Here is a 14,583-nt window from a genome sequence, read left to right as displayed (position 1 = left end):
TTATCAGGATGCCAGTGGTGAATCTGTGTGTGTATTCAGCTGCAGGCCCACGTAGATTCAGCTGAGTGTCAGAAGCGTGTGGAACAGGAACTTACCTCTGCTATCCAGAAAAAGTCTGCTCAGCTGCAGGAGGAGCAGACAAGGTGAGTTGCTGTCACTGGGCAGCGCTGGTAGCCATTCCGTGCTGCTGATAAAGAAAACCTGTGCAACTGTTCTGTTCATAAGTAATAGATATTATGAAAAAGGTTTTAAAAAAAGCTGCATCTTCTACTTGGCTCCACATATTTTGACAGTAAATTCATAAAGAAACCTGTTTGAAATTTGCTCCAGTTTTCTTCCCCTGTTTCTTGTTGAGAAGCAGAAATCATGTTTGAATATTTCTGAGAATTGTTTGGACCGGAGATATTCCTAGCAGTTGCTTAGGCTTACCTTCATGTTTTTTTCCTACTGCTGCTGCAGGGAAAATGTAGAAGTGGCTCTTGGAAGATAACCTCTGCATCCAATATGTCAGAGAAAATTAGTGAGGATATGTTAGCTTTTATCTGCCAAACATTTTAGTAATGCTTCACATCAACTGCGGGAAAATGTCTGAAGTCGAGGGCATATTTAAAGGCTGTACGTTTTACACAACTATGGAGCTTCATTTGGAATAACCCAGGTAAGAAAGGACCTGATCATTACTGCTCATTGTAGAGTAACTAAGCTGAATCTGCTTACAAATATATTGATAGAAATGAATGAATGAATATATATTTGTTGTGGCAACTATTCCATAACTACCACATATATGTTACTGTTACTCAATCCCTTTTCCCCACATCTCCCTTTCCTTTAAACACTGTATTATCATGGGTTTGGCTGTCTCTCAGACAGATAACTGAAACAAAACAATGAGACATGCTTTACTGTAACAGGGTGTGTGGAGTGTGAGAATGATGTAAACATTTTGTAAATGACTCCTCTTGCAGATCTGGTTGACATTAAGTCTAAGTTGACACAAACATTACAAAACTGTCACACATGTTCACCCTGAAACTGTCGTTGGCAAGTTACTTTGTGTGCCATGAATGAAAGAGCAATATGCTAATTCTGTGAAGTTTTGACTATCAAGACAGTTGTTTGGCACGGGGTCATGCTGTGGGACTGTTTTTTTTTGCAGGAGTGCCAGCCTGAGCCAGGTAAACTCTGTATTGCGGGAACAACTGGACCAGGCAGGCACTGTCAACAAGGGGCTAACAGTGAGCTTAAGGAAGGCCCGTGAAGATGTTGAGTTGTGCGATACACGTCTGCGCAGAGAGCAAGAGGTGGGAAAAACCACAAAAATTAAGTGCTTGAGTGAGAAATGCAACAGGGAAAGCTCAAGTTCATCCCTTAGTGCACATAGATCGTGCAATTAAACTCCTGTTGGGTTCACAAGGGGTAGGAATTCCATTCATAGCCAGTTTCATCAATTCACTCTTGTTCCCTGTTCCTTTCATTGCTATGATATTTCAGTTGTTGTTTCCTGTGAAAACATTCCAACTGCTGAGGGGGAGGAAAACTTTGTGCAAACAATCTGGCTTTCGTGCTGTAAATGGGCTACATCTGTTGACTCAGGGAAATCCAATTATTTGTATGTGTGCCAGCATGAGTCCAGGAGTTCCAACATTTCATGTGTTTGAGGATCACAACAAAATCAAAGGTTGCTGTAAGCAACCCTTAGCACCAACACTCCACTAGTCCTCCTGTCTGCTTGTGTCTCCAGACATGCGCCTCCAGCTCGAGTCGTGAACAGGCTCGTGTCAGAGTTCTGTGGCGCCAGGCCGCCTCCCTGCGGAGCATTTTCACCCAGCTAAGGACTTTCACTGACAGGTGAGTGAAGCACAATGCCAGAATTCATCTGGCAAATCAGGATACCACAGGAACCCCCACCTCTCCTGTGTCTCACTCTCATTACTGCAGCAACTATCCATTGCTTGCCAAAGGATCAAAGTGGAACAGGTCATCAGGGTCACAGGTCTCCTATGCTCATTGTTTCCTCAGAGGGGACACAGATAGGTTAAAGCGTCTGTATTCACTCTTGAAATTATCCATCAGGACAAAGCTTAAGCTCTTGGCTTGAGAACATTACTGATAAGTAATTTGCTTTAATAGTGATTGTTCAGCTTGTAGACAGCTTTGTCGCATCAGAGACTCTTCTATAACTGATGATACTTCAAAGTAAGCACTGATCCCAAAGTTTGGTCCATCTTTAAACAGGCAGATTTTTAGTAATGATATGGACTCACTACTCATGAGTGAAACCAGCATGTCAGTATGTCCTCAGCATTTAAGAACTTTAACATGTTTTGACACATTTTTTAAAATTTTACTATATCTTTTCAATAGAACTCTGGCTGATATGCGTGGCGAATGTGTCGCCGTGGGCCAGCAGCTTCATGTAGCATGCGTAAACTTAGGCGCCAGAGTAATGGAAGAGAGCACCTGTCGTGGTGTGGAAATGTCTGTACTAGAGATGCAGCTGAAGGACAAGCTGAAAGAGACCATGCAGCTTCAAGTTCACTGGGATGCAGAGAAAGTTGAACTTAATTCCAGGTAACGCTGTCTTCAACTCTATCTATAGGCCTGGGTCTGTTTATAGTAATGACATTAAATGAACAGTTTTTTGTTTAATGATTATCAGAAAGCTAGTTTCAAAGTTCATATTGTAAGGTAACCGAAAAAACAATTATTTTCCAATTAATTTGAGATTCATTTTTTCAACATTATGTATTAGGTAATACTTACTAAATTCACATGCTTCTGAAAAAAAAGCTAAATTTGATCCTGAGATTAAATCCAAAAACTTTAAATCGTGTTGTCTTTCAAGATTTTTTCGTGGAAGATGTGCTCTTGTTCTGATATAAAAGAATCAAGTCTTTTTTAGTTCTGTTTTTGTTATTTTTCCTGCTTTTGATATTATCAAAAGTCTTTGTTAATACCACAATTCTTTGTGCAGAATATGATAGTGTTGATGTTCTTGTAGGAGGAGTGCATGTCAATGTCAGGGAACTGTGTGTGTCTATGTGTATGTGTTGGTCTTTTTAGAATCCTGGAAGTGACCGACACATTGAAGCACATCCAGAGCCAGAACAGTGAGAAGGATGCAAGCCTCAACACCATGCAGATCAGTCTGGACAGGATGGTAGGACTCTGGGAACCAGCAGTTAGAGGTGGCAGATAGATGGGTGGTTAAGAAGCCTAAATTGGCTCTAGTCTGGACCTCAAGCTTGATAAAGTCCACAGCTTCCTAGTCAAGAGGGCTGCAGTCTGGGGAATGTCAGACTTGCTTTACGTATGTTGCTTATCTGACTTAAATGGTTTCCTGCTCAGGAGATGAGCAGAGCGGAGGATAAAGCAGAGACGGATTCACTCCATGTAGAGATCCAAACCCTCCAAAAGATTTTATACCATATTCACCAGGTCAAGACTATACAACATTCTTAACTGCACTTTGTTTGAGGTTGTGCATCTTTTTGGTTATTCAACTCTAATTCATTTCCAGTTGGTTAACAGTGACACTGTGAGTGAGAGCTCTGAAACTGTGTCCTCCTCACCACTCCATGGACTATCTCCACTAAGAAATACTACCCTGAAGGCTGTACAAAATGCACTCTCCAAGCATCAGAAACAATCACAGGTGTACCAACTGTACATATTTCAGAGAAACAGTATTCTCAGTATTTTGAAATATCATTTAACCTACTTAATGATATGTTTACATATAAACCACAGGACCTACATTCACATTTGGAAACAGCTTTGGAGCAAGTGGACATATTTCGAGATCATCTACAAGTGAAGGATGTTGAGAGGATAAAGGTGGAGCAGATGATCCAGGAAGTACGGAGGGAAAGTCAGGAGGCTAAAAAAGCTCTGGAGGAAAGCCTTAAAGAAAGAAAAACGTATTGTTCCTCACTGGAGCTCATATCCAAGTTCAGCCTGAGCAAACACTTGTTATGCTTTTTCTTTCTTAGGCTGCGGCTACACGAAAACGTTTTTCACTGTAAACGATACTTTTTCTTATCGTTTCGCTGTCGCGGCCACACGTAGCCGGCGTTCCCACTACCCCAAAACGATAGTTTTTGAAAACGGGTTCCAGAGTGGGAAAGTTTGAAAACGGCCTCGTTTCGTTTCCATTGTTACAGCTAAAACGTTTTTGCGTCAGTCACACGTTGACGCTGTGAGCCAATTTTAACACTTCTCTATTGTCTCACAGCGTGGCGTGACACAGTGGCGTGTGTACTGCATCGTTTCATCGTTTTCGTCTGGACCTGAGTCTTTACAGCAGCGCGTTTCCGTGTGGTCGCAAGAATTTTCGTACCCGTTTTAAAAAAAAACCTCGTTTCGTTTTCGTGTAGCCGTAGCCTCAATTTTCTTTTTCTTAACTCTATTAAAGTCACGCTGGTATTTGTGAAAATGCTATATGGAAGCATAGTTAAATGTACTGATATTGTATTTATATTGACCAAATTCAGTATTTGACCAAAGCATATTCTGTCTCTTTCTTTTTATTTGACCTCCCTCTTTCGCTGTGTCATATAGTGAAAAAGAAAGCCTGGAGAAGCTGCTTTCAGGGCTGCAGCAGGAGGTGGACTCCCAGCGAGTTGAGCTGAAGGTACTGCGGAGCTCGTCACTGGACCTCCAGAGACAGCATGACCTCCTGAGGCAGCAGAGAGAGGACCTGGAGATGCAGCTGGCACGCCAGCGCACGGATGCCCATAGAGGGTACAGATGAGCACAGAGAATGACCATTACACAACACAAATCCTGTCAAGTGTGCTTGTCTCCAAACTCCATGTGTTTAAAGTTTGAAACCAGTAACACATGTCATGTTCCAACCAGCAATGCACCCAGATGACATTTGGATGAAAATGTAAATTATTTACATACTGCTCTTATGCAAGAGTGATACTTTCTTTAGTTTCTTCAGGATGTCTTTAGCTAAAAGATTTGATTATCTGAGAACTGGAGCAGGACGTGTGATCAAGCGAGCAAAAAAAAAAAAAAAACTCCCTCAGTGGTTTGGCCTTTGGTACTAAAATTTCTTAATTTTTCAAAAGTGGAGATGGATTTCTGTTGAGGGATTTTGTTTGTGAGGCTGAAATGGTGTGAGAGAGTTAAACGTGTGTTACATTTTATGTTTCAGGGATAGGAGTCTGCAGGAGCTCGAAGGGAAACACTCAAATCTGCGCAAGGAGCTTGTTACAATGAAGGAGGCTCTGAGTCAAATCACTCTGCAGAAGGAGGTGTTAGAGGATGATAAGGCCAGCCTGGCTCTGGCTCTAAACAAGGTAAACTGCTTCATTTGTGCACCAGCAATCCTGATTCTAGAGGTCTCTCTGTGGGTGTTGATCATTTATATATTTCTTATGTTAATTATTAACTCCTCAGATGGAGTCCCACAGTGCTGCACAGGAGTGTGCTCTGACCAAACTGCAGAATCAAGAGGCTGCCCTTAAAGATTCTTTTGCCAAAATGGCTGCCCTTAATGAAGGCTTAGCCAAAGACAAGGTGGACCTCAATCGCATTGTGCTGCAGGTCAGTCCCTGTTCACTTGTACTGCTAAGAGGCTTAGAACATAAAAGAAAAGAAAATATTTTGGTTTCCCTTTCAGATAGAAAGTGAGAAGGCAGAACTTGGCAAACATAGACGGGAAGCTGAATTGGAACGAGCAGCGGCCAGAGAAGATGCCGTACGGGCACAAAAGGAGATGATGAATATTCTTGCTGAAAAACAAGGCCTGGAAAGCTCCAATATTCAATTACAAGATCTCTGCCAGAAGCTAGAAGCAGAGCTGAGCCTTCTGCAGAAGGAGAAAGCTGAGGCCCTGGAGAGGCACTCCCAGGTCAGGGACCGCCAGTCATTCACACTCTCCATGCTTCCACCACCTGGGAGAACTATTTTCATGTCATGAGTAGCTTTCATCACATTCATGGAGCTTGTTGTTACATTAACATGCATCGGAGGTCATGGAAACATCTGCCATTTTTTTCTTCTTTCACATGGGATATTGAGAGCAGATTGAGCTCCTTGTTGTGTTTTATGAGTAACTTGTGACATAACAAGCACAAACAAATGTGAAGTGGAAAAGATAAATAGATAGACATATAATATCCAGTAGGGGTTTGGTGAAAGTGCTCATAAATGAACACCTAAAGGATTTCCATTCTTCCTCAACATATCTCTCTGTTTGGTCCTGTAAAGTTTGAAAATAATCCTTTCCTGTATTGTTATCTGTTCTGATTATTGAAACTGGGATATTCGTGTTGCTCAGAGCTGAAATATAAAACACCTAAACAATTTGACAATTTCCTTCCAAACATTTTTAGATAGCTTATTTGTAAAAATAAATCAGCCTTGAATAAATCATGTCCTGTGTCTTGCACTATGATTATGTTTCTTCCCCTCATTGGGCACTACTAACATCCATAACATGTAATTCGTCCTTTTTCATATTTGGGAAAACTGAGTGCTAATATTTAGTTAGTGTGAGTTCATTTCATTCCAAAATGAAATTTCAATGATTGTTAGTTTTTAAACATTATATTTCTGTGAAATATTAGAAATTGCAACAGACTCTTATATACAGTATAGCATTATTATGTGTCATAATCTGGCACAATATATTAAAAAATACGAGGCCATTTTCAGATCATCTTGATTATACAGGACATAGCATCAAATACTGTTTTGGGAATCACTGCTGCAAAACAAGAAAAGCAACATCAGGGAGAATAGGGCTTTTTACTAGTTTGATTAAACTAACCAACACAAGGATCGGTTGCTTTATATTTTCATTTCTCCACACTAAATACAAAATGATTATACATGAATAATTCTTCTTAAGTTTAGGAACATCACTGTGGATTTGGGGGATGGTCTTCATGCTGAACTAAGCAAAATTCTTCTAGCCATCAGACATGGTATCAATTATCAAACTATTTGGAAGGTAGGAACAAAGTGGGCTTCAAAAAAGTTTTTTACTTTGAACTTTTTACCCATGTTTGGGACTAAAGGTTTAAGGACAGCTTTCCAGAGAGTTGCATTTAGCTCTATTTCCATTGTAAATTACCAACTCACTTGGTGGATTTCTACATGCGCATCCCAAGAGAGTCCTCTCCTCAGTACCTCCTTACATTTTCTTTGGAGTCAGAAGATTTGAAGACAGATGTTGAATAAAAGTTACACATAGAGTTCATTATTTTCATTGCTATACATAGGTCTTGTGGTGTGTCACAGTGATTTAAGTGGCAGTTGGAAAAAAGTCACAAACGTACCAATCATTTTTGTTTTGCTTGAGCAAAATGTTGAGTTCAATATTAGTTCAGCAAATCTGGCCTTATAAATTGTAGGGTTTTGATGATTAATTCTCAATCGAGGCTGCTCACATTCCTCCAGATGAAAATGAATAAATAAATAAGCATTGTATGCTCTATTTTAATGCACGTAATGATCTACTGTTGCACTGGGACAAAAATTTGCTTGATTTTTTTTTTTCCTTTCCATTTGTTTACACCAATCTGCAGGTCAAAAGGCAGATGCAGACTCTGACAGAAGAGCTGTGTGCATTCAGGAAGGAGCTTGAGGCAAAGACCACAGCCATTAAGAGAGCTGCCCATGACAGGGAGGAGTTGGCCAAGGACAAGGCAGCTCTGGATGTCAAGCTAAACTCTGCAGACCGAAAGGCCTGCGGTCTCACTCAGGAACTGGTTGTGCTGAGGTCTGATCGTGTTTGTGTATGTCTGTGTGTATTTGTTTGTGTGGTCTGACCTCTAAAATATCCATCCATCCATCCATCCATTATCTATACCGCTGAATCCGTCGGTCGGGTCGCGGGGGGGCTGGAGCCTATCCCAGCAGTCAATGGGCAAGAGGCGGGGTACACCCTGGACAGGCCGCCAGTCCATCACAGGGCCACACAGAGACAAACAACCATACACGCTCACACTCACTCCTAAGGACAATTTAGAGATGCCACTTAACCTAACATGCATGAATTTTTGGACAGTGGGAGGAAGCCGGAGTACCCGGAGAGAACCCACGCATACACGGGGAGAATATGCAAACTCCACACAGAAAGGCCCCAGCTGGGTGTTGAACCTGGAACCTGGAACCTTCCTGCTGTGAGGCGACGGTGCTAACCACCACAGCACCGTGCAGCCCCCTCTAAAATATCTTGCGCCAATTTGATATTTATTACCAGTTTGTTTACAGCTGAAGGCAATTCAGGAATTGGAATTTTTAAGGTTAATATAAGGGTTGGACTTAGACACTTAATGGTAATGTTTGGGTACAGTGTAAGGAATGATTGTAAGTTAGTACACATACTCAAGAGCATCATAAAAAAGTGTGTGTGTGTTTGCCTAAGTAAAACCGAATGACATTGTGTACTTAGGAGCATTTTGACCTAAAGTAAATTGCGCTTTCAAGAGCATAGCCAGTCTCATGTAACAGGAGTCTTTAAGTAACACAGTTTTATTTGGAAACTATGCTTGTGGATTATTGGTTTTTATGACCTTCTGCACCTTGAGGTTCAAAGATTTTTTTTTTCAGAGCTCAAACCTCTTTACTGCTGTGTTCCAGAGCAGAAAAGGAGTCCCTGGAGACAGCTCTATTTGAGAGCCAGGAGCTTTCCGCCTCTCTGGAGGCCGAGTGCATCAGGTTGGAGGGTGAGAGGCACAGCCTGATCCTGGCTAACAAGGCTTTGACGCGTGAGTGGCCCCCTCCCTCAGAGACCCCACTGTTTTCCGTGCCAAGCGCCTTGGCCATGAAGCCTTTCCAGCTGCCCACTAGAGATCCATATTTCAGCTCTGAGCTCTGCAACAGCTGGGCTGCAGCATCACTGGAGTTGCTTTCTCAGCTGACCAGGGTCTCACTACTCCACACAAACACACATGGATCACATAAGTAGTGTTAAGCTGGAATGTTCCATGTAAAGCCATGGATGAGTATATCCCATAAATAAAACTACAAATGAAACCATTATCTGTTTATGAATATTGGCTTGACATGTAACTGGTAAATGGGGTACATAGGTGCATTTATCTGTGCAGGTGAGGCTGCTCGGATGCGTGTGGATGCTGAACGACAGTTTGCGCAAGTTGCGCAACAGCGGGGCGAGTTGGAGGAGAAGTTGGCTCAGGTGGAGAGAAAGGCCCAGTTAATGCTGAACAAAACAGAGCAAAATCACAAGGAGCAGCTGGAAGCTGAACACCAGCAAAAGGTAAAATATGAGTCAGGCGGTGCTTCGAAAAAAAATCAAGCCAGATGCCATCTTGTATTGGAGTCAAGCCCCACTTCAAATGCCTTTTAAGTTGTTAATATTCATGATTGCATGAGTACTTGATACTCAGTAGTTGAATTACAACCATATAAAAACTTTTTATAAAAAAAATACAAAAGAATTTTGTTACTACAGCTTCCATAGATGTGACGCTATTGTGTTGACAAAAATCTGTCCAGATACAGGAAGACATATGAACACTGTAAGTGCTCAAAACTGCCTTTAGTTGGGGACTGTGCCATCACATGATGTCTTTATTACATATGCATCAACGCAGTTTAACAAGGGTTAAAAATGACTAGCTACGTTATTCCGGTTGTTAATCAGATGCTGAAGCTATATATGAACAAATTATAATTAGGTGTGAGCATTTTTGCTCTTTAATAGGAGCAAAAGTATGCAGAGCTGATGGTTCAACAGCAACAAGCCAAAGTACAGCTGTGGAGACAATGTGAGGAGCTACATGTGCACAGCCAAAAGGAGCTGCAGCAGGTGCAAGAGGAACTGGCCAGGTTGCAGAGGGAGTTCAGCCAAAGCCTCCTTATTGCTGAGAGTGAAAAGCAGCAGGTATGTTTTTTTTAAAGTGTTTGTTGGAGTATGTTAGAGAAAGCCAAGCGTTAAGGAATTATCCTGTAAAAGCATATATCTGTATCAAAAGTGGCTCACTGTATTTTGTCACTTATCATCCTGCAAAGCATGTACTGTTTTGCACCTCAGTGGAAATTCAAATATATTGATTATTTTATGCTCAAGATCCTCCAGACCACATTAAACTAACCTGACATCTTAGTGTATTGTGTACAGGCTTTGTCACAGAAGGAGGCAGAGAGGGCTTCCCTTACAGAGAAGATACTATCCCTGCAGCAGGATCTGGCCACAGCAGACATGGAGATGGAACGCATGCAACGAGAGGTGCTAAGCAAACAGGAGCAGGATGAGGTAAAAATATGGCAGGGCCATCCTGGCCATGGTCCGCTTATTTGTGCTGTGCATGTGATTTAGCTCACGGGTTTTTGTCTTTCCGTTTTCAGAATACAATGGCTGTCCTTAACTCTGAGCTGCACAAATTGCGAACTCAGTTTGAAGAGTCTCTAAGCTCTCATCAGAGTGCAAATGATAGTCTCATTGAACAGGTCAGGGAGTTGAACCAACAGAAAGAACAGGCTAAACAGGAGGTAGGAACAGTTTTTGTCAGTATTTCTTTTTAACATAAACATTACGCTTGTTGCTTCAGTGGGACTTGTATAATATGTGTTGCAATGATGACTCATACTGACCTCTGTGATAAATCACAGAATATATACTGTAGGGCCACTAGATAGATGGCAGAAGTTGTTTGTACTGTAGGAAATCACAGAAATGAAAGAAAATTTCAGTCGTGTTTGGCTTGGCATGGAATGGGAGACCTCTGATCTGCTTCTACTGTGACCGAGAGTTTGCACCAATTAGTACCAGTGCAAGGGAGAACCATTTAACATAGGCCTGTGTTGACATTGGCTGATGTCAAAGAGCTGTACTAGCATCAGGGTGCCATCAGGTGCAGGGAGCACACAGCCAAATCCTACAAAAGAGAGGCAGTGTAGTGTCCTCTCTTAAGACCTCTCTCCTCTCCTTTTCTGTGTCCTTTTCCTGTCAAATCCACAGGAGGAAAATGTAGCTCTGCTGACCTTAATATAAACATAAAAGTGCAATTATAGATCATAATTTGGCCCAGTGACACACCTCTCTGAGCCAAATGAGAGTTGTAAATCTCATCTCTTGGGGTTGCATGAGGTCAGGATTCCAGGCACAGGGTCGCTGGGTGTTTTAATGAAATAACAAGCTCACACTCACTTCGTTTAGATGAAACTGCAGAGTTGTATGGGCCTCAACAATCCTTGATTTAAATGCCTGGATTCCTTGGAAAAGGGGGTGTGTGGGACTTTTTGGTTACCATGAAAAAAGCAAAAATTAGGGTCACCCTGTCTTCAGGCTGTCTCCTTAGCCCTGTCAAAATAGTGGATGGGAATGTGTGGAGCCATTGCAGACGAGTTTTTAGGCTTGGTCAGCCCTCCCTGCCATATATCAACTCAGACTTCTGCAACTCTGTCATATTTGGCTGTAACCCCTGCTTGTTTCCGTGTTTCATTGTTTTCACTGATTGTAGCTGTGGATTCTCATGTCAGATAGTTACAAAGAAGGAGGGAGAATGTGTGGCAAAGAAGTAGAGAGCAAGTGGAGATGGAGAGAATGAAAGAGTGGAGAATATGGTACCTGGTACCATAATATAAAATAAAAGTTTGAGTTAACCCCTTGTGTAAATAAGCCAGAGGGAGAGTATTTATTTTCACCCTTGCAGCAGCGAGAGGCTGGCTCCACTGGGACTCCAGGTCCCCCTTTCCCATCCGCATAACACAACACTGCTGCCCTCATGTTCCCTGCCCTTCTCCTCCACTCCCCACACCCCAAATCAGATAAAATAAAGTATAATTGGCCAGATCGGCACTAGCTTGTTTTTTCTCACATTAGAGTTTATGAGAAGGAACCATCTTGTGTGGCCTCAAAGCATAACACTCTTTCTCCTCGTCATCCTCCCTTTTCCCCCCTCTCCCTCCTTCTCTTGCACCAGTTCATGGGGGGCTTCAGTTTATCATGTTGCTCTCTGCAAATTCTTTACACTGTAAGCTGCAAAGAGGAGATAGGGAGAGACAGCACCTGGCTATGAGCCCAACTGGCTCCTATCTGTGCCTAGATAAACTTCTTCTCTCCCTTCTTCTCCCAATACACACAATATGTTGCTATAAAACAGAATATAGATCATAGAGTATCTTGAGATTGTGCACGCAGCACCTAAAATAGGCGATGTTGAGATTTAGCTTTCAAACAGCAAAGCTCTAATGTGTTATGTCATCCAAAGTCAGTGTTATAGTATGCTGAAGGATTATAGGTTTTTGATAAATATCTGGATTTGAAATAAAGTTAATTCATGTCATTTATCATATAACATTGTTTACTGTTTACCTGTAAAATGTACCGATTTCTGCTCAGTGACATATATTTCCTTTAATTTTTCACAATTTGACCATAAAGTTAGAAGGCTTTCGTCAGCAGCTGCAGGAGGCAGAGGATAGACTTATTGAAGGTCAAATGGATCTGATTGAGGCTCACAGAGATCTTCAGAGCTGTGCGCAGGAGCGAGACGAGGTACGAAAGGAAGCACTGGACCTAAAACGGCAGCTTGGTGATGAAACAAGAGAAAAAGAAGCCATCCAAGCGTTTAACCTGGAGCTTAGAGCCTTCATCAAAAGAGCAGAGAGTGACAACAGCAGGTATGGCTGATACAACAGATTACAGAGTTCCTGTAAAGTCTGTTGTAACCAACTGTTTAACAACAATAGATATTTTGGGATACTTTGTAGTCTGAGAAGAGCTTTGGAGGAGAAAAAACAGAAACTGTCCGTCTTAGAGGAATGTGGGAACTCAATGCACCAAGAGGCAACCTCCCTGAGGAGCAGTATGAGAGAGCTGGAGAAGTCTCGTCTACAGGCACGCAGAGAGCTGCAGGAGCTGCGCAGACAGGTGAAGTATTATTTAGGTCAGTGTTTCCGTCTCATTTATTTTCAATAAAGAATTATCTTTAAATAGTATCTGCCATCTTAATGTGAACAGGCAAAAGTCCTGGAAGGTGAGAACAACCAGCAGAAACAGGAACTGCTGGAGCTGCAGGCACTGGTATGTCAGGAGGAGCAGAAGGAGGAGAAGGCACGTCTCAAGGCTTTCACTCTCAGGCCGAGATTGCTGGAGTGTGAGGCTGGCAAGGAAGCAGCGCTAAATGAGGTAGAAGGCCTGCAGGAATTACTCTGTTAAGAACATGCTGGAGCAAACATTCCTCCTTGGCTTAAATACTTGAGAAATACTTGTCATACTCATGCAGAGACTGAGCATGAACCACAACATGCAATACATTTTAACAGTCATTATTTAACTTTAAGAGAACTGTTCCCTAAATACAGTTGAGGAACAACACAAGATAAGCATCACTTTATGTAGAATATAAATGTTGCTTAACAGTGTTGCAAAATTTGAAAAGAAAAAAGCTCTCATCCAGTAAGATTAAATTTTAGCCTACTCTATTTTGTTATCTAATTTTTAGGGACCTAAATTCTCAAGACCCTAGTAGTTGTGCAAGTGATTATGTGACCATTGAGTAAGTGGTCTGTATAGCACTTAGGCTACTTGGAATGAATTATTAGGAGTCATTAGAAGTCTAAACAATGCATATACACAGTATACACAGATATACACAGATATTTTGTGACCTCAACAAATATCAAGCATCTTGGTCTGAAGGGAATAGGGACCAGAAGAAGGCAAAGAAGAGTTATATCTCCACAGTATATTGTTTAATGCCTATAACTCCTTATAGAACTGTTTAGAAATTATTCTAAAGACATTACCAGTGAAGTCGACAAGCTTGTCATCTCAAAACACATTAAGACCTTACAGAATTGTGTGCTTATTTGCACTGAAATGTCGGGCGCTGCTCAAGTCATGTCTTATACGGAATGAAGCTACAGTTTATTAGTTTTAATGCTGTGGTCAGAGCTATGATCATTTCTGCAAATAAACCTAAATACAGTTCTAAATATACCTTAAAACCTAAATGAATGCAAGCAAAAGAACTGACAAGGAGTTGGCAAGCATTTCCACCTGTGTCTTCAAAATGTAAAGGATTATAAAAGATTTTATAATACTTCATTGATCAGACCACAGTTATGACCTTTATGACATTTAAACTACAGTCTAATAGACCTTGTAGAGAGATGTATAAAGTAAACATGCCATAGAACTGCTCTGCCTATTTGAACAGGTTGCAGGTCTGCAGTGTTGTATGAGGGAACTGGAAACAGCCGAACAGCAGAGCCAAGAGCTGCTGCAGGAAAAAGCATCCTATCAGCAGCAGAGTAATCGGAGGCACAGAGAAACCACTGCTCAGCTGGAAGCAGCGCTAGAAGACTCCAATACCCAAATCAAGGAACTCTCTCTGCAGGCTGGTCTTGCTGAAAGCAAAACCCAAAGCCTGGAAGAGCAGCTGGGTCTGAGCAATGCCAAATGCAGACACCTGGAGCACCAGCTGGTCAGGTTGTACTCAGCACTGCACCGCACTTTTGCCATCAACCATACAAAACTCTCTGACAAACCAGATCCACGACGACGTACTCCGTCTCCCTGGAGAAGACACTCGGATGTGAAAGGTAAAGTTGAGGACATCATGCTGTCATGGTTCTTGCCTCTTCAAG

General features: G+C 41.8%; 1 protein-coding gene across 1 annotated transcript in view; it reads left to right on the top strand.

Moving 5' to 3' along the window:
* Positions 1 to 14,583, top strand: part of crocc2 (ciliary rootlet coiled-coil, rootletin family member 2) — a 29,931-nt gene that overhangs the window by 10,820 nt on the left and 4,528 nt on the right. Inside the window, exons 6-27 of the mRNA XM_075486222.1 lie at positions 40 to 143; positions 1,160 to 1,304; positions 1,745 to 1,851; positions 2,368 to 2,574; positions 3,067 to 3,163; positions 3,352 to 3,441; positions 3,524 to 3,658; positions 3,754 to 3,953; positions 4,564 to 4,746; positions 5,168 to 5,312; positions 5,413 to 5,559; positions 5,636 to 5,866; positions 7,548 to 7,741; positions 8,605 to 8,732; positions 9,075 to 9,244; positions 9,692 to 9,871; positions 10,109 to 10,243; positions 10,336 to 10,479; positions 12,374 to 12,612; positions 12,703 to 12,862; positions 12,953 to 13,120; positions 14,154 to 14,538. Coding sequence (XP_075342337.1) covers positions 40 to 143; positions 1,160 to 1,304; positions 1,745 to 1,851; positions 2,368 to 2,574; positions 3,067 to 3,163; positions 3,352 to 3,441; positions 3,524 to 3,658; positions 3,754 to 3,953; positions 4,564 to 4,746; positions 5,168 to 5,312; positions 5,413 to 5,559; positions 5,636 to 5,866; positions 7,548 to 7,741; positions 8,605 to 8,732; positions 9,075 to 9,244; positions 9,692 to 9,871; positions 10,109 to 10,243; positions 10,336 to 10,479; positions 12,374 to 12,612; positions 12,703 to 12,862; positions 12,953 to 13,120; positions 14,154 to 14,538 — 3,694 coding nt within the window. The remainder of the gene's footprint in view (positions 1 to 39; positions 144 to 1,159; positions 1,305 to 1,744; positions 1,852 to 2,367; positions 2,575 to 3,066; positions 3,164 to 3,351; positions 3,442 to 3,523; positions 3,659 to 3,753; positions 3,954 to 4,563; positions 4,747 to 5,167; positions 5,313 to 5,412; positions 5,560 to 5,635; positions 5,867 to 7,547; positions 7,742 to 8,604; positions 8,733 to 9,074; positions 9,245 to 9,691; positions 9,872 to 10,108; positions 10,244 to 10,335; positions 10,480 to 12,373; positions 12,613 to 12,702; positions 12,863 to 12,952; positions 13,121 to 14,153; positions 14,539 to 14,583) is intronic.

This window comes from Odontesthes bonariensis, chromosome 15 (genome assembly GCF_027942865.1).
Source record: "Odontesthes bonariensis isolate fOdoBon6 chromosome 15, fOdoBon6.hap1, whole genome shotgun sequence".
Classification (NCBI taxonomy): domain Eukaryota; kingdom Metazoa; phylum Chordata; class Actinopteri; order Atheriniformes; family Atherinopsidae; genus Odontesthes; species Odontesthes bonariensis.
The sequence above is the reverse complement of the archived record's forward strand: the minus strand, read 5'-3'. Positions and strand labels throughout refer to the sequence as shown.